Below are 20,366 nucleotides of genomic sequence, written 5' to 3' on the forward strand. Positions count from 1 at the left end.
ATTCCCAATCAATCCAATAGATGGATTTCTTTCGGTTGGTATGCACTTTACAATTATGGTCGTGCCATAGCATTGGTTAATAGAGTTAACACAACACACCAAATGTCCATCCTTGAATATCAGTGAAGTATAAATGTATAGATCAAGCCACAGTAAATCCATAAACATAGCACTTTATGCATATCAATCATAAGTTTACATCAGATACTCAATACTGACTGAGCAACCAGTGCATGACCAAGGGAGAGTTACATTTACCAAGCACTGAATGTATGAAAACCAGCCTATCTAAAGTGATTATAGGACTGTTTCAGGTCAATGGACATTTCTACACAGGCCTCTTGTTAGTCTCTGACGTCTGAATAAATCTCTGGGCCGCTGGCGTTGGCTGCAGCCTCTATCCAGGTGGACTTTTTCTACAGTTAGAATGTCACGTTTTGCATACGTTTGACGTACAAAAAGTATTTTCAAACATTGTCTGTACAATGGCCATCATCATGTATATTCCTCCTAGCTGACCAAATACTCCGAACTGTTTACATTAGCTTGAGAAAGGAGAAGTCTAAACGGTCTCTCAATAATACGTCTGCAGTGCCTAACTTTGGCAAGTCAAAGGCATCCATATTGTGCTACAGTTAATTGTCAAATTACCATTAATTGGAACACAAATGTAGATGATATTGATTTAGTAACCTACTCAGTCAGGTACCACCAATCCAGTTTCACAGGAAAACCTATTGACAGGGCCTACAGAGTGCTTTAGCTATAGTAACACAGTAATATAGAAGGTCTACTGCCATTCCCATTGGTTCAAAGTTTATGATAGTGGACACTTCATTTTCAAGCTTCCATAAAGACCAGACAAACAGTCACCTCCAAAATGATTGGCACCCTTGATAAAGATGAGCAAAAAATACAGTATAAAATAAATAATACAAAAATTGTATGCTCAATAAATGTGAAAAATATATTATTTTGTAGTAATACAATTGCTTAGAAAAAAAATATTGTTCAACAAGTAATTAACAAAAAATCTCAAAAAGATAGGTGTCGAAATTATTAGCACTATTTTCAATACGTTGTGCACCCTCTTGTGAGGATAACAGCACTTATCCTTTTTCTATAATATTTTATGAGACCATTCCTCCATACAGGATCATTCCAGAACCTTGAAAGATTCATCCACATTTTACAGTAGGTACGAGGTTCTTTTCTGCATATGCATCCTTCATTCGAGGCCAAACCCACCACTGGTGTGCGTGGCCAAAGAGCTCTGTTTTAATCTCATTCGACCATAGCACCCGGTTCCTATTCAAGTGCCAATGCCATTTAACAAACTCCAGGCATTTGCTATTGTTGGTTGCTCTCAATAAAGGAGGTGGCGTTTAATTGTATATTTGGAGAATTGGTGACCCCAAGACGCGACCAAGTTCGGTCATTCTCCAACTGTGGCCTTTGGACTTTTTTTTTGCCTCCCGAACCATCTTCCTCAATGTGCGTAGTACAAGATACACTTGGGTCTTACCAGGCAAGTTTACCACTGTTCCAGTGGTTTTAAACGTATTCATTGTGTCCATAATAGTGGTAAGTGGTATAGTGGAGTTTTCAGTAGTTTTTTTGTACCATTGCCTGATTTATGAAAGTCAACAGCCATTTGCCTTTCCTCGTGGTGATGGATGACAAAGGGATTTTACATGTTTGTTACCTCATTTTTCTACCCCAGTGAAACAGGAAGCCATGGAAGGCCACAACACAGTTCCTTTAACTGAGATTAACTTAAACAAGTAGAATGCTAATGCAATCTTTAGGGGTGCCAATAATTTTGACACATACTTTTTTTTTTTTACTTGTTAAACAAAATCTCTTTCCTTGAGCAATATTGTATTAGTATGTTCCTTTTTTGCATACAATATAGCTTGGTATTTGTATTATTTATACATGTTTTTTGCTCATCTTTATCAAAGGTGCCAATCATTTTGGAGGTGACTGTATCTGTGACTCCATATTTGTAGAGTGTGTGTGTAGATAAATGTGATGCGTTCGAACCGTCATGGCGTGTTTAAGAATGAGAGTGGCACAGTCCTCTGACCTCTGTCTATGTATGGAAAGTCATATCTGGAGCACCTGAGCAAACTTATGCAGATATCTTCTCGCCATCTCAGTTGGTAAGGTTGTTGGTTAGGATCAACCCAAAGAATTATTATTTTTAAAGAGTTGAGAGTAGGTTTGGATGAAATCAATATATTTATAAATGCATACCTTTTTCAATGGAAATCTCGTATTTTTTTGTTTAAAAAACTATAATTGTTCATGTATTTTTATTGTGGAGGGTGAAGATTATAAGTTCTACATGTGACTGTTCAGTTCTGTCTTTGTAATAAGTAATTCTAACTTTCACGTAATTCACTGAATGTTGTTGAAGTTTGAGTTATACTCAAGTCTACCGATGTTTGATTCAGAGATGTTCAATTCGAATTGAGAGCAGTCAATTCAGGAGGTAAACTACAATTCCAATTAAATAATCAAAAAAAGGGCAGTTATTTTCAATGACTTCTCAATAAACTGAAAAAAAGTTGAGGCTATTTATTTCAAAAGTTTTTACATTTAAGAATTTGCAATTCAAATCACTTCCTGAATTGACTACCTTCAATTTGAATTGAGCCCAGCCAGGCTGCAAAAACAAACTCATTATCTAGTTAAAAGAGCGAGGTCTGCCTTTCTGTCTGTTGTCTAAGCAAGTGTGGGTCGGGGCAGGGGTCCAGGTGGGTCGTTAGCTTAAATTTTTGGTGCATTGCATAATTATTATAAATTATATTTTATATATATATACATTTTCAGGAATGGAAAAACACTTTCAGTGTCAACTTTAACAACTACAACCAAATAGAAAGTACGTAGAAAAGATAAGGGACCTATATATTTTTTAATAATAGTCTATAGTCTTTGAGAACTTGGAATCAACAAAATTAAAGCCCCATTGATTTTGTTATAATGTTTGAGCATATGAACACAGCATTAGCCATGTCAAAATGTGTAGAAATGCAGAATATTTGCATTAACTGCAAAACATTTCTCTCAGCTCCATGGCAAAATGTATAGAATTGCAGAAAGATTGGCTTTAAAACAGCAATATTTGATTCAGCTCCATGAAAAATTGCAGGAAATTAGTTTTAAAATTGCATTTTATTTCAGCTCCATGGCAAGATGTATAGAATTGCAGGAAATTTGGTCTGTGTATGTTTTTGCACCGCTCAACCCTTATGGTGGGTCGCGACTCAAAAGACACCTCAATTAGTGGGTCATGAAGTAAAAAAGTTTGGGAATCCGTGTCTAAGCAGCTGTGGTGTTGTATTGATCTGAGAGGATGGTTAAGTGGGTCTAACACCAGGAGCCAGTCAGCTCTGATAGGTACTGACTAGCTGCATGATTATAGTGGATATTAAGCCAACCACACACAGTTAGACTGCAGCCTCAGAACTGAGTGATGAGAAGTTATTCTGCATGCTAAGTTAGGGTTGGTTGAACATGGATCAAACATGAACTTATATTACGAACGGGATCAAACAACACTTATGACCAGAATGTAAGTTTTCTCATATCCTTGTCTTTTTGGAGAGAAAAACAAAATTCTGTAGTAATGTAACAGGCCAGAGGTCTTGAACTCAGCCTCATGGCCTGTTGTCACCAGAGGGGTATACTACAAAATAAGTTCTATGGCTTAGGCAGCTAATTTGGCAAACAAATATTCTGAAATAACTCAAACGAAAAATAGAAAGATGACCATAAAATGGGCACAGTCTAATTAACCTAACCAAAAACACATATCTAAGATTTGCTTTCTTAATGGAGCAGAAAATCAAGTTATTTCTGGTTGTTTAACAAAGTTAGTTGGTCAATTCATGAATCCTTCTTTGTAGTATAGACCTCTGGTGTTCCTGGGCGTGGCCTCTGGTAGAAAAGTTTGGCCGTTCTGGTCATTCAGAGGGGATACGTTCAAGGGCTCTGGCCTGCTAGTTACTTACATCCATGTTATAGTTTTTTCAGTTTAATGTTATGTACTCTTCATGTATATGTTATGTCCAAAATTACTGTCAATTGTATTGTTTTAATTTTCTATTTGAATACTCTTTTTAAAGTGTGTCTCCTGTCCTCAATCTTACTGTTAATCAGCCTGAATGCTGTGGGAAGAGTTGTTCTCCTGCGTTGAGTGTTTGTGTGTCTGTGTGTGCACGTTGTGTAAAAAGCAGACATTCCATGGAGTGTGTCACCTGCTTGTCCTTATGGGTCATGTTCTTTGGAATTTCACTTCATCTCAGTGTTTGTCCTTTTTCACTTACCAATGACACACATTGTTTGGGTTGCCAAACTATTTGGAACCTTTGAAAATAAGGCATTGACCATGGTCATTTGGGGGAGTTAATGTGGGAATCTGTGGGTCTTGAAATGGATTCTTTTTGTATCAGTACACCCATTTCCCCCCTGACTCACCACCATAGGGTAAGAAACATAGCTTTCTGTCAACCTCATTATTGGACAAGCTTCAATAATGACACCGTTGCCATTTAGCCTTCATAAATTAATGTGGTACTGAACTTAAACAGCTGCCCCTTTCTCTCCTGACACATTAAAGCTTTTCTGTAATGGTAAGGGACTATATACCCTGCTCCAGTCAATTGAATATGGATAATGCACACTGTTGTAAGAGTAATATTTATAAGGTCATTAAATAAGATGGCGACTTTAATGTAGTCTTGACACTAAAAGGCACGATCTCAGATCACAAGTGAACTTAGAAACAAAGACAGTTTGAAATGGTAAGTGAGAATGACAGCTATGTGATTTGACACAGGTTACATATGCTTAAGTATATATTAATTTACGCATTAATATGCATACTCGTTCACATATTGTACATATGAAATGACAAACTAGTTTATCTATATCGATGAGAATTTCATAAAGAGGTACATAATGTTTATTATGGGGCTGGAAATGTAAAAGAGTATGGTTTTATATTCATAGCAAATTACTATTTTTAGTATTGGGGATAAAATATCCAAAACACTAACTCAGAATGGATTTTTGTAACAATTATTCTATATGTGGGGGCCACTGTGAAAAAAATACATGGGGACAGAAAGAAAGTATCTTGGTAGAGTTACTACTTACTTTGGCTTCTCTCCATGTATTGAGAAAAACACCTTGCCGTCTATGGACAAAACACCATTTACCATGCCACTCATATTCTAAGTAAATGAATGATCTACACCGAGTATAGTAGTTTCCTTGTGGTCAACAACAATAAAACAGCTTTAAGACACATTCAAGTGGCACAATTCCTCCATAGTTTTATTCACAAAAAGCAAGAAGTTCAAAACAAATCAAGGCCAAGCTTCAAATCATTGACAAAAGACAGCAGTCGTTATGTGTCAAATATTTATTTTAAAACGTTTATTGATTAAATTCATGTAGGGAAATTGAATAGTACATCTCTTTTCTCCAGTGTACAGCCAACCACTGCTGATAAGTGTGTTTCAACCATAGCACACGAGGCATGTCAATACATGCACAGTTGCGAATGTGTATGTTCTATATACTGAATAAACACAAATATTTTTTATATACACAATGAATAGAAATCATACAGTCAGATTTGATACCATTTCTCCACTGCCTGGCATGTGTCACCCAACGCTCAGGTTGTGGCACTGTCATGTGCCCCACCCCAATGGTCGTCTGGTTAGGGTCACAGATTTCCCAGCTCCACATCATGACCACCTCAGCTATCCTCAAGCAGAGGAATAGGTATTCGGGGCCCGGATGTGTGTAGGAGAGGGCTGAGGCCAGGGATTCCATTTCTCCATCCCTAATGGTCCCCCATAGCAGACCCAGAGAGGAACCTGTCACACCGCCCGCCTGCCACACACTCAAGCGGAACACTGGATAGTAACACTTCAGTTGAATGGGTAACCAGATTGTGACAAGTCCTAGATAAAAGCATGACACGACCAGGCATAAACATGTGTTAACAGTTCAGAATATCTTGCAAGCTGAAAGTCCTGGACAATTTATGAATACTACATGCATGTCAGATAACATATACATACCCCTTCAAACAAAGTGTTTCGTGTTAAACACACATGGCTAACCAGTTTGCAACGGTACAGGGTTAGTGCACTGACTCCCATTTCCTGTCAACACAGTCCTGGCACAAACCAAATTCACCCTGTAATGATGATAAAGATGTCCAATATCATTACAATGCCCCACAAGTGACCAAAGCTAAGGGGGTTGAATCCATAGCTGTGAAGAGGTGCTGATATGAGGGTGTTTGGTGCATGGGAATAGGGAGGCCTGTGGCTGAAGTGTGGTTAGAGAGAGCAGCGCTGGGCTCCCCCCCCCGCCGCCCGAGAGTTACCCAGGCCTTAACCCAAAACGACTACGCCCAGTGGGCCTCTATCACAACAGTCCAACAGGGAGAGCCAAAGAACTCACTTTTCATTCACATCACATATTGGCAGTATCATTGTTTTTTTTTTTTATTAAAAAAAAGTGGAAGATTTTCTTTTAAAAGCAAACTTAGTGCACAATAAGACTGCAATGAGTGGTAGATGGCAGAGCATTGTGTCCCCCGGGCCATGGGAGTGGTTCACTGCTCTGAACAGGTCGTTGGCTGATCGATCGACATTACTATAGGACAAAGGGGAGGAGAAAAAGCTTGGCAAAAAAAAAGTGAAAAAATAAACTAAGAAGATAGTCACCAATTCTGTCCATTGTATTGGTTGCTAAAGGGTGCCCATCAATCATCATTTTTCCCCCATTAAGTCAAAAACAAATTAGTTCACACCAACTGATCATGAACCGTGGTAAATAAAGATGTCTGAAAAGTCAAAATAAAAAATGTACAAAAGGTTGTGAATCCCTTCCCTCATACCCCATCCAGTTTTTCATTTAGACCCGTTCCAACAACCGACACCCACTGCCCCCACCCCAAAAAAATGTATCATCCGAAAAAGTGAGTCCTCCTCTTCAGATGCAGAGTTTCACTTGGCTCGTAATGTCCCGTGTGAAGTGGAATGACAAGGAGAAAATAGATACGGATGTAAGAATATTTGTATACGCATATAGAAATCAGAGCATTATGGCCGTCAGTTTTCAGCTTGCAGATCCTTCAAGAAAGGAGGATCTCTTAAATATTGCCCATCTGCTGAATTCCAAATAAAACTTGATCTGACTAATATAATCTGTACATTTTTAGTTAAGTCTTCATGATTTGTTTGTTCGTTCAAAGGGGACCGTTTTAATTAATTTTTTTCATTGTATATTTATTAAATCTATCTTAATTTAGATGCTTGGAGTCCCATCCCATGTGCCGTCTCTGAGGCAGACGCTGGTGGTCTTTGTGATTGGGGTTTGAGTTCGCTAGCAGCACTTTTTCTTTCGTTTACTGTTCTTGGAGAGTTTGACCACGTCGTTCTGTTGCTGCTGCTGCTGCTTGGCCAGCACCTCCTTCTTGGCTCTTAGCACTAACTCTGTGATGCAGTTAAACATCTGTGGGGAAAAGACAAAAAAAACATGGTGAACACAATCAACTAACATTTTTAGGATGAGAGCTTGTTTTCTTTCCCTCCACTAAAAGCAACAACCTCGCCTTCAAGCCCATGTCCCATGAACAACTCCACCCCTTCAACTTTCCACTACTTATACCAGAGGACCCCTGACCCACCTCTTCAACATTGATGTTCTCTTTTGCACTTGTCTCAAAGAGGTTGATGCCCATCTGCTCTGCAAACTTCTGTGCGTCAGTCGTCTCCACCACCTTTGAGTTGGGATCGTCGTTCTTGTTTCCCACTGAGGAAGAATACGAATAGGAAGACCATTTGAGCTTTCTCAACTCCAAGTAGGGACTATAAAGTCTGTTTTATTACTTCCCAGATTCCAGTGAGCATTTCCCGACAAAAAATTTACTCTTACTTTCTGCGTCATTTTCAGAGAACCACGTGAACCCCCACACATGCAGACAGGGTGAAACGTGCAAATTAATAAATTTTTCTAATTACTTTTAAAAAACGAGTTAATGTTCTACTAAGTTAATCATATCTTTGAATATTTTGTTTTAATGTCTGGATGGATTTCATAAGGCCTTGCAAGGGTCCCTGATGCAACAACACTGCACTGGGTAAAGGTCATTGAAACAGGTGGACTGGACTCACCTAATATTCGACACACATCATCACAGTTCTGGTTGATTTCATGTAGCCATCGTTTCACATTGACAAAGGACTCGGCACTCGTGACATCATATACCACTATGACCCCATGCGTTCCCCTGTAGTATCTGGAGAGAAAGAGAGAGAGAGAGAGAGAGAGAGGTCAGCATTTTGACACATTTCATGTCCACTAGGGGGAGCCCAACTCAAAGAGAACTGCCAGAATAAAGGAAACACTTGAATAAATGACAGATAACGTATATTGAAAGCAAGTTCTTCCACACAGCTGTGGTTCCTGAGCTAATTAAGCAATTAGCATCATCATGTTCAGGGTAATGTATAAAAGATTGCCCAGTTGCCCATCATTTTGCCTAGACGAGATCTCAGTGAGTTTGGGGGGGGGGGGGGGGGGGTCTCAAAGAAGCATAGGGTGTGTGTCACCAGTTCAACACCAGTTCAACCCAATTGAACACTTATGGGAGATTCTGGAGCGACGCCTGAGACAGCATTTTCCACCACCACTTTATGATGGTATTTCCTTTATTTTGGCAGTTACCTGTATTACAAACACACATGAGATTTTCAATCAATCCCAACAAACTGATGTTAACAAAGCCAAAAGTATGCTTGAAGGACTACCCATTCTCACATGAAGTAGAAATGCTTCCTTTTGATCCCATAGACCAGGGTTCCCCCCAGTAGATGGCCCGCGGGACATATTCAGTGATTTGTTCTTGAACATAAGACTATAAATCACCAGTAAATGAATTCAGTGATTTTAATATAGGAAATCTGTTCAAGTATTCCCACGCATAAATAGAGAGACATATGTGATCATATCCCAATGTAATCTATGTTTGAAATTATTCAGTTTTTTGTCAAATACTACTTCTGTTATTGCGGTCAATTTGCAGTATACAAATTATTTATATCCATGTTCCAGCCCATGACCATCCGCTGAAGGAACTAATCGTCCCACGGCTGAATGGAATTGGGGATAGACGCAGACCTGTTACAATAAATGGCACAATATAACAATAATCTATTTCCTTTCGTCACCCTCTAACAGCCAACATGAACTGAAAGCCTATTACATATACACCAACTCCACATGCTGCTTGGAGTTCAATAATCCCTATTAGTGTCCTGAAATCATGAGAGCAGGAAGGGGTGTGTCTGAGGCAGGGTAGGGCAGCGGTCGGCAGGAAACCAGAGCTGATGCTTATCACAGGAATATGACAGAGAGATATACATGGAGGGGAATTGCAGACATGCAAGTAGAGGACAGCCACAGTATTCATGAAAACCTGCCCCCCCCCCACAATGTCTGAAAAGTAGGCCACAAGAGAGGGGGCATCCCCCCTCTGACTGCAGTGCACCACACACACACACACACAATATACAGCTTTCAAAGGGGGGTGTGTGTGTGTCTGGGTGTGTGTGTGTGTGTGTGTGATTGCATTGGCCAGACAGAAGCTTCGTCTGTCACACACAGCCCAGCAGTAACGGACCAGTCAGCGGGGCGTTCTACACAGATGAATGGAGAACCAGAAACACGCAACAGGCACAGGGGCAGTTCCTCCACCACACACAGGCTGCTGTCCACTACAAAGACATATATTCAGACAGACATATGGCAGCTATGGACTGTGACTGACAGACATAACGCTAAACACACCCTGGCTGGGCTGACCACTGAAATGCACTTAGGCCTAATGAGGCACCATGCCACTACTTCTCCACAATTAACAATCAGCAAAAAACAACCCAGCAGCACTCGCTACCTCTCTCCTCACACAGCCAGCCAGGTTTCCAGACACACTGACTGCATTCTGTAGACTTGTAGGAGGTTTACCACAGGAAAACCAGCAGCTCTGTTTGAGGGTAATTCGGCATATTTTCCAGAGGGTTTTGAGAGAAAAAATAAATAAAATAAAAAATAAAAAAAGCAACAGGTTCAAATGCCTCTCTTTCTCAAAACCTTTTATTTTTTTGAGTGAATGGCGGCAAGGTTTCTACTTTCTCCACTCTTTCATAGTCCCAGGCAATCAAAGCCAAACAGTGTCAAAGGTCTGTACAGTCCTCGTCAAAGTCCAAAGGGGTGAATAGTTTTTAGACGGTGTGCTGTCCATGTCAAACTGAGAGTAGTGTGAGTCAGATGATTGTAAGGTGCTGTAATGAGGACTAGCTCACAGACCTTTAGTCCACCTTCCTGAGTGACGGCATTCTTGTTCAGAAACACAGACTACTCATCACTACGAGAGGTTGAGCGTTTAAATCGGCATGGCCGATTTTATTAGGACCAATTTCAAGTTCATAGCAATCGGTAATTGTCATTTTTGGACGCCGATTATGGCCGATTACATTGCACTCCACGAGGAGACTGAGTGGCAGGCTGACCACCTGTTATGTGAGTGCAGCAAGGAGCCAAGGTAAATTGCTAGCTAGCATTAAACTTACCTTATAAAAAACAATCAATCTTAACATAATCACTAGTTAACTACACATGGTTGATGATATTACTAGTTTAACTAGTTTGTCCTGCGTTGCAAATAATCAATGCGGTGCCTGTTAGTTTATCATCGAATCACAGCCTACTTCGCCAAACGGGTGATGATTTAACAAGCGCACTCGCGAAAAAAAGCACTGTCGTTGCACCAATGTACATAAACATCAATGCCTTTCTTAAAAATCAATACACAAGTATATTTTTTAAAACCTGTTCCGTATTTCACTGAAAGAATAAACGTTTTGTTTTCGAAATGATAGTTTCCGGATTTTTACCATATTAATGACCTAAGGCTCCTATTTCTGTGTGTTTATTATATTATTATTAAGTCTATGATTTGATATTTGATAGAGCAGTCTGACTGAGCTGTGGATGGCAGCAGCAGGCTCGTAAGCATTCATTCAAACAGCACTTTTCTGCGTTTGCCAGCAGCTCTTCGCAATGTTTGAAGCACAGCGCTGTTTATGACTTCAAGCTAATCAATTCCCGATATTAGGCTGGCAATACTATAGTGCCTAGAAGAACATCCAATAGTCAAAGGTATATGAAATAAAAATGGTATAGAGAAATAGTCCTATAATTCTTATAATAACTACAACCTAAAACTTCTTAGCTGGGAATATTGAAGACTCATGTTAAAAGGAACCACCAGCTTTCATATGTTCTCATGTTCTGAGCAAGGAACATATTAAACATTAGCTTTTTACATGGCACATATTGCACTTTTACTTTCTTCTCCAACACTGTTTTTGCATTATTTAAACCAAATTGAACACGTTTCATTATTTATTTGAAACTAAATTGATGTATTATATTAAGTAAAAATTTTAAAGTGTTCATTCAGTATTGTTGTAATTGTCATTATTATTATAAAAAAAGAAAAATAAATATCGTCCGATTAATCGGTATCGGCTTTTTTTGGTCCATTTTTTATTTTATTATTATTTTTTATTTTTTTAAATCGGCGTTGAAAAATCATAATCGGTCCACCTCTAATCACTACACCTATTTCTCATGACAGAGAGGAGAATGACTGGGCACACTCATCCACTTCAGCTTAGAAAGTCCTCACTTGAGAGAAGATACCAGCCATAGTTCAAAAACGTATATGAATTCAGAGAGGAATGTCTTCCAATTCTGTTTTTGCTTGTAATTTGTGTCCACAATTGAAAAAAAAGGCAATGACGTGACCATATTCCACTTGGCACATTACAAGAAAAAAAAGATGCATTTGACAGCCAGCTCAATACCGGTGTCCCAAGAAACCCAGACTCCACACTGCACAGGAGTAATTATCTGTCAAACATGCAGCCAAGGTACACAACGGATAGAAAATGTGAACATTTGGAGAGTGACGGCAAGGACAAGGAAAAAATGAAATTCCATTGGTACAAATTAAGTAAATATAACAAGGTGAAGCAAATCAATGGGGATGACACCCAAGTGAGAGAGGCATTGAGCTCCAATCTTTACAGTCCTATAATTCTGTATGACTAAAACATGCCTGTTACTAAAATGTGTAATTAGGCTCTGTGGAGAATTCCATCAGTTTCCAAAAAGAGCACAGGTGTTATTTTAAATGTCTTTGAGAAGTACTTGCTCAACATATCTTAAAAAGTTGGCATCGTAAAATATCCCCTGAATATCAGTTGACATGTTAGAATGTTGCATGGTCAATGGGGCATGTGTGAGTCTTGCTAACAGCCCAGTGTGAAAGTGAGCGTTGCCTCTTCCTGTACTTACGTGGAGGTGATGGTGCGGAAGCGCTCCTGTCCTGCCGTATCCCAGATCTGCAGCTTCACCTTCTCCCCATTGATCACCACTGTCCGGATCTTGAAGTCCACTCCAATCGTGGTGATGTAACTACCTGCAAACACACACACACACAAAAAACAGGTTATGAGACCCAGTGTTTGATTTGCAAGGCAAGTACTCACTGTACACAGTGCAAGTTGGACAGTTGTTCAAATTCAACAGACCAAATGACTCATAACCTGCTAGGGGGGGGGGGTTAGGAGTAACATTTACTCTTACCTGAAAATGTGTTGTCTGCAAACCGCAGGAGGAGACTGCTCTTCCCCACTCCTGAAAAGGACAGGTTGAGTCAGGTTAAAAAGGCTTACAACAAGCTAGGCAGGAGATGTGATTTCTTACCACCCTTTAATTATGACAGTTAGGCTACACAGAGGTTTCTAGAAGAAAGCTCATTTGAAAGAAGATTTTGATTTATCTAAGTTTGGGTTGTTTTGTAAAGAGTTCAGATTTCCACAGCTCTTTTTCTCTAATCATAAAATGGCAAGGAAGAATAACAGAGGTACATAACCACATACAAATAGGCTGGTGTGTCTCCTGACCTCTTTGGTATAGGTAAATTAGCACAGTCAGACAGCCAGCCCTTGACAGCAGGCACTCAGACAAATACATGTTATCTACTGTAGCCTTGTATAAAGACAGTGATAGCTGAACTCTGCATTACCTTTAGTAGGTTAAAAATCACAATAACAGAGGTATAGTTTTGATACAAATGATGCAGGTCAGGTACAGACCATAACATCCCGGGACGGTTTTGCTAATAACTTTGTATTGTCAACCAATAAGCAATGAGATAACACATTCAGCGAAATCCCCAAGAGGCACAGACAGGTGGGCTAGTTAACCGTCAGGTGAGTTGGCAAAACTGTCAGAGTTGAATTGTGAGTTCAGGAGGAGGGACTAACAGCTCAGATCAGTTGCTAGCGGAAGGTAATGTGATCGTGTCTGGCTGCGGTTGATTGGTCCCGAGTTAAAAGCCCATCAGAAAACAAATCCCTCTGATCGCTCTCTGGAGTTTCATTCGTTCACCAGACTCAACATTACTGGCAGCTACAAGAAACAGAGATAGTGTCCTATATGCGGGTGGAATATCATTTAAACAACACTGTCACCTGTCAGGCCACTAACAACCACATCAAAGACAAGTACAACTCTCATAAGCCTAACATTCACACAGAGAGCATCTGGGGAATCCCAGGGCTCTACTGCATCACACATTCCTCCCTGTTGATGTCCAATCAGGGGGATAATAAGAGTTCAGTCATGCTCTTCCAGCTACCCAGACAAAGCAGAACCAGATCACCATATAGGCTATGTCATTATCATCTTTTAAAAATCAGGCCGTTGTATGCCAGGAAAACCATTCTTTGTTTTGAATGATGGACTGGACAGCCTAGTCAGTCAGTAGGGCCGGGACGATACCCGTATTGCGATACTCGTTAGTACATGGCAAGGGAACAAAACACAAAGCGGATTTAACTTCTTTAAGAAAACAGCCTTAATGTTGGAAAGAAATCATTAGGTTGTCGTCCAGAGTCACATTTATTTGTTTTCCAAGCTAAAGCACACAATATTTTCCATACAGCAGGTTGTTATAGGACCAAAGAGTTATCTGCTTCGTGTTGCCATGGAAAAAATATATCGCAATACTGGTATCGTCCCGGCCTCATCAATCAGTCTTGATAACAGGGAATCATAATCAATGACTGAGTGAGTCGAGAAGAAACCCGTTGAAGCTCTGGTACCTGGCATGTCCACATCTGGTCTGACTGGTAAAACATCCCTCAGTGATACTTGGAAAGACTTATCAGTGCAGCCCTGTCTTTGAAGGAGTACTTAAGCAGTCATATTAGGTACCTGTGGTGAAGATATAGGCCATTGCCTGCTCACTTGTAAAAACGACTGTCCAGGGCAATAAGCAAAAGCCACAAAATACAGTACATGTTATTCAAATCCCCAGTACTATATTTAGGCCAGGTAACAAAGGTGAAGCACAGTAGCCTGGGTGGGTGCTAGTTGGTTTCTGCTTTGTTGTTGTCATGGAAAACACCAGCTACAGGTGAGGTGGACCTCTGTCAGTCCAAATACTGGTTTTCCTTGACCAATTACCTGCCGGAGGACCAAGAGGTGCAGAAAGGGACCATTGATCAGAGCTCCTAAACCCTGTATGTCAGATCTATCTGGGCAGCAATTTAATGTTTAGGCTCTCTGTCTGAGACAAGGGGGGGTCAGGACTCTCATTTGAGCATTGGTTTCAATCTTCCCTGAATCTCACAACAGCGGTACCAATACTGGTTCCAGATTGCAGCCAAGGGGACACAGCACCCTGTGTGTCTGTGGTAGTAAAAGGGCTGCTGTCTTGCCCACTATTGTGATCAGCCAGCTGATGGGATAGTGCCAGGACTGGGAGTGTCAATGGCTGAAAGGATCTTTACCGTCAAAAGGATTGTGGAGTTGGAAATGCAATGTTGCTTGTAGATGTATGTTTTCACATGAATGCAGCAGTCTCTAGAATTAAAATAAACATGGAGGTGGAAAAAACTGCAAATGAAGTGGTAGTATGGTTTTTAATATACCTTATATTATGGAATTCAGTCACTTAGTTGGATCTTGATAGAAAACCATTTAAATTCCTTCCTTATTGGTCTACTAACGTTAGGCCCTAGGGCAGAGATATTCAACTCTTAACCATCAGGCTCCACACCGTGTAGGGTTTCTGTTCTACTTGATAATTAATTACACCCACCTGATGTTCCCGGTCTAAATAAGTCCCTGATTCGAGGGGAACAATTAAAAAACGCAGTGGAACTGGCTTCGAGGTCCAGAGTTGAGTTTGAGGGCCCTATGCAAGGGGATCATCTAGAAATCATTCAGGGCTCATTGTAAACAACTCTGCGCTTGATGCAATCAGTATCACATAAATATTGCTAGTTTGTCATAGTTAACATTCCTTCACACAGGGAACACGCTGCTGAAATGTTTTTTCTTCTTCTAACTAACGTTACATTGACAAACCACCTAACGTAAACTAGCCAGCTCACAGCAGGATAACACCAGAGTAGCTGGTTGTCAACTCAAGGGAGGCTAGCTTTCTACCTAGTCGTTAGCTAGCTCCTGGGCTAACAAAAAAATAGGATCCAATAGCTAACGTTGACTGGCAAGTTAGCTAGCAAGCTAACAACACTTGGCAAGTTGTAAGAAATAAGTCAAATGTTCAGCTACAATATACATACTTGCAACACCATAATAGCTAGTTAGTAAAATATTCCGCTAAATAACAGAAACACCTTAAAATGGATGGAATTCGTCCCAGTGTGGCAGTACTAGACGCTATCGTGCAATATCTGGCCTGATCGGCTGACATGCCCAGCGATGCACACCTCAGCGCAAGTGTCACCGCTCTCTCTCCAAAATATTGCTGTGCATTTTTAAAACTACACATAGTGACGTTCACTTAAACATGAGTCCAAAATCACGCTAGGAACCTCGACCTACTTTTCTGCGACTCATTGTGTAAATACCTGGAGAGGCCCATTTCCCGTTACGCATCCCCGGTATTCGCTTACCACTGTCACCGATGATGAGCAGCTTGAATAGGTAATCGTAGTCCCTGGCCATGCCGGTAGTTGGTGGGTTACCCCCGCCTTTTGCCGTTTACTATGCTCTTCTTATCGACTTGCTGTCCGAACCCTTGGCTTGTCGTACACAAGCACTACCCCCAATATGAATTAGAATGATTACCCCCCCTATGCCCAATTGCTAGCCCCCAAGCCGGCGGCTTTTTTCTCGGGGATTCGAGGTGTCAGCAATACTTTCCCTACGCTACAAATAGCCGGAACTCAGTTTCCTTGTCTGGTGGTGGCTGCACCCAACCCTTACGCGACCCAGAATCACTGCGCAGACGCACGACAAAGTCTTGGGCCCATTGATGCAGGGTGCTGTTGACTTCAGGTTGGCAGCTTTCAATTTGTTCCCGAATAACTCACTGATATAAAGACAGATTCAGATTGGATATTCGTCTGTAGTTTTCCTTACTTCCACCAACAGCAGTTAGGGACCGTCAACATAGTGACGAATCATATTTTTCAAATTTCAATAGCTCTTTAACCATTACTCCTAAAACTGGTTCTAGCTAACCCGATGGCATAGACACACTTTTTCTTTGCACTATATTAAATTATTCATTTTAATTTTTGAAATTCAATAGCACCTTGGTCATGTGACCCACACACCTCAAACAAGGTTCATAATGCACACTTAATGGGCCTACACATTGCACACCCTTTTGTTTGTCCATTTCAAACTTCAATAGCTCCTTAGTCTTATGATCTACAACCCTCAAATTACTTTCAGAATATCCACTGAGTAGCCTTATATGTAGCACAACCTTTTGTTTGTCCATTTTAATCTCAGGTGATTTTACAATCATTTTTCTTTGTTTTGAATTTCAATAGCTCTCTGGTCATGTGACCTAAAACCCTCAACTGCTGTCAGAATATCCACTGACAAGATTTATATATTCCACACCCTTTTGTTTGTCCATTTGCATCTCATGAGATTTTACATGACGTTTTCAAACTTAAAAATTTCAATAGCTACTTGGTCATGTGACCTACTGGACTCAAACAAGGTTCAGAATGTCCACTGACTACCCTTCTATATTGCACACCCTTTAGTTTGTCAATTTTCATCTCACACGATTTTACATTAATTTTGTCAACTTTAGAAGTTCAATAGCTCCTTGGTCATGTGACCTACTGACCTCAAACACGGTTCAGAATGTACACTCAGTGGGCCTACACATTGCACATCCTTTAGTTTGTCCATTTCCCTCACATGATTTCACATGAATTTTTTTAATTTCCATATGGCAAATGGATGGCTCCTTACTAGACGTCCGCGGGTGTTATTAAAATAGGCCGACGGCCTCAGGTCGCCCCCCAAGGCCTGGTCTTCCGGGAAGTCAAAAAAGAACTGGGGTCATCAGGGAGAGGTCAGGGTGAATAAGCCAGAGTTATTCTAGTTGCACCCGCCGGTTTATACAGTTTGACACAGAGTTTCTCCCTAAGGATAACATGAGTTTACAGGTTGTGCTCTAACTCTGCTTCTGTGCAGGCAATTTTCTAAATTCCTTTTGCCACATGTTCAGGGTCACCTGTACTTCTACAGATATCAACATGAAAAGATTGAATGGCCCCCTTCATATCCTAAAGGGGAAGTATGAACTTTACCATCAAATAGGACTGAAATCAACAAATTGGCAGGCTGAAATCATCACAGAAAGGGAAACAAATGGCATCACCATAATCGTGTGAGATGAAAATGGACAAACTAAAGGGTGTGCAATGTGTAGGCCCACTGTGTACATTCTGAACCTAGTCGGTCAGTAGGTCACATGATCAAGGAGCTATTGAAATTCTAAAGTTGACAAAATTCATGTAAAATCGTGTGAGATGAAAAAGGACACATTAAAGGGTGTGCAATATAGAAGGGTAGTCAGTGGACATTCTGAACCTTGTTTGAGTCCAGTAGGTCACATGACCAATGAGCTATTGAAATGAGAAAGTTTGAAAAATTCATGTAAAACGTGCGAGATGAAAATGGACCAACTAAAGGGTGTGCAATGTGTAGGCCCACTGAGTGTACATTCTGAACCTTGTTTGAGGTCAGGTCACATGACCAAGGAGCTATTGAAATTCAAATGTGAAAAAAAGTTGGTACTTTGTTTACGCTCCCTAACTAATTCAACTAGGAATACAAAATGCTGTTCACATTTCCAAATGTTTATTAGCTTTGGAAAGCAAATTAATATAGAAATCATGAAAATAAGACCTGTGCAAATTTTCCATGACATTTATTTTAAGTCTGTGGCTCAAGTGGTTTGAAAAGTATTGAAGTTTGAAAGTGTGAATATCCAACCTGAAACTGTTTTTACCTCGGTGAATAACCGTACACCCTTGACCAGGGCCCGGTTTCATAGATTCAAGGTGCTGTTGACTTCAAGTTGGCACTTTTCCATTCTATAACTCTACACCACATGTCAAACTCATTCCATGGTGGGCTGGGTGTCTGCAGGTTTTCGCTCCTCCCTTATGCTTGATTGATGATTGAAGGTCACTAATCTGTAAGGAACTCCCCTCACCTGGTTGTCTAGGTCTTAATTGAAAGGAAAAACCAGCAGACACAAGACTCTCCCTGGAAGGAGTTTGACACCCCTGCTCAGGGCCCGATTTCCCAAAAGCATCTTATGGTTAAGTTTATCTTTAAAACAATATTCTAATGATTAACTTAGCCTTAAAATGCTTTTAGGAAACCGGCCCTGGACTGACTGAAATTTTGTGTAGTTTGTGTATCAAGGTAAAAAGCCAAGTTCAGTGACAGGGTGCCAAAAAGAATCAAGTTAATTCAGATTGTCAACCATTATCAAATCAAGTTTTATTTGATTTCTTTTTACAACTGTAATATTGATAAGAATATCAACTTTATCCTAAAGATAACAGGTTGCTTTCCCCACACAACTCACACACACAAAACCAAAGAGGGATAAAACAGCGGAAAAGCAGGGGTATAAATTTAATTGCTGCTTTGTTACTGGTGTCAGTGATGCGCTAAATAAATTCAATAAAATAAGAGGGACATTTAATACACATTTAAATGTCAAAAGGTTATTGGCACAAATTACTTTCTTTATGCAGTGAGCTAACAGGAGTTGTACCTACACTTTGTGAGAGAGAGCCAATGTTATAAATGTTTATAGAGCCACTTAAACAAGAAATTAAATTGTCCAAAGAGTGGGAATATGAAGGAAAGCGAGTGTTCATACTCATCCTTGGTCCATGGATAACATGGAGTTATTCGGGATGTATGCATGTGTGAGGGTTCTCTCCATAGATGTATGTATTTGTTAGACATAACAGCTAAGTTCTCTTGATTGCCGTTGAGGTCTTTTCTGAGTACAAGAGCAACAGTATGGATTTTTTAAAACTGGGTTAAATCCTGTCCATCACGTGAGGATGGTGTCGTCAATCTCTTCGTTAGAGTCTGGAAGGCTGGAGATCTTCTTCAGGGAGCGGCGGTGACAGTCAGACAGCAGCTCATTACTAGCGGAGTCAAGGATGGCACTGACGCTCTGAAAGACAAACATATCATCACAGATTGTATTGTGAATGCACGCACAACTCAAATCCATCAGGCCAAGTATTATCTTCTTTATAATGAGTATTGAGACTGTTTATTTGTGCAAGTGTGTTTGTCACTGACTTGCATGGTCTGCTCTCCCTGACGCAGTCGGAGCAGGCTGACGATGGTGTGTTCGCTCTGGGCTCTGACGCTGGTGTTCTTGTCCTTGGTGTTGTCCAGCAGGCTCTTCACCAGCGGCTTGATGAGTGCGGGCTCCAGGGAGGGCGTGGCCTCGTCTTTAAACACCCACCACAGCACCCGCTCCGACACCAGCCTGATGTCACTGGACTGGTTCTGGAGACACTGTAGGGGAAATGACAGGGGAGAGGTTACTGACAAATCAGAGGAGCACTGTCACAGTGTTCTTATTTCTTACATATGTCCATACCCATGCAGCCACAGTGCTTAAACCTCTTAAATGTAAAGTCCCCATATTTGGGGACCCTATTAAATTGCATTTTATTCTATTCAGTCTGGTATGAGAACGGTAGCCCCTATCTGCAAAAGCAGGGTGTCTGCAGAAAGCTGATAATCTTGGCTATTGATCTGTGCCTTAATATTTGTTGTGACTTACTACCATATATGGGCATACGAATGTATAAGGGCAGGCCGAGCCGATGACCTCATTTCAAGATGGCTGCTACCTACATTCCGGT

General features: G+C 40.5%; 2 protein-coding genes across 3 annotated transcripts in view; both read right to left on the minus strand.

Moving 5' to 3' along the window:
* Window positions 1–5,427: 5,427 nt before the first annotated feature.
* On the minus strand, window positions 5,428–16,425 carry LOC120063161 (ras-related protein Rab-35). 2 transcript variants are annotated; one of them, XM_039013359.1, is made up of 6 exons: window positions 16,053–16,425; window positions 12,754–12,804; window positions 12,463–12,586; window positions 8,214–8,338; window positions 7,727–7,851; window positions 5,428–7,551 (listed from the first exon to the last, which is right to left on the minus strand). In XM_039013359.1, exons 1-6 carry the CDS (start codon window positions 16,147–16,149, stop codon window positions 7,423–7,425), a joined length of 651 nt encoding a protein of 216 aa, XP_038869287.1. In that variant the 5' UTR covers window positions 16,150–16,425; the 3' UTR covers window positions 5,428–7,422. The 2 variants fall into 2 exon arrangements, with proteins under 2 accessions (XP_038869287.1, XP_038869288.1); XM_039013360.1 differs by having other exon boundaries at window positions 16,098–16,422.
* A 2,514-nt stretch (window positions 16,426–18,939) lies between these two features.
* The window catches only part of LOC120063163 (eIF-2-alpha kinase activator GCN1-like), a 34,394-nt gene continuing 32,967 nt past the window's right edge, over window positions 18,940–20,366 (minus strand). Inside the window, exons 56-57 of the mRNA XM_039013361.1 lie at window positions 19,792–20,013; window positions 18,940–19,660 (exon numbers count right to left, since the gene is read on the minus strand). Of these exons, the coding sequence (XP_038869289.1) occupies window positions 19,535–19,660; window positions 19,792–20,013 (348 nt within the window). The 3' untranslated portion in view covers window positions 18,940–19,534. The remainder of the gene's footprint in view (window positions 19,661–19,791; window positions 20,014–20,366) is intronic.

Source organism: Salvelinus namaycush, chromosome 18 (assembly GCF_016432855.1).
Source record: "Salvelinus namaycush isolate Seneca chromosome 18, SaNama_1.0, whole genome shotgun sequence".
Lineage (NCBI taxonomy): Eukaryota > Metazoa > Chordata > Actinopteri > Salmoniformes > Salmonidae > Salvelinus > Salvelinus namaycush.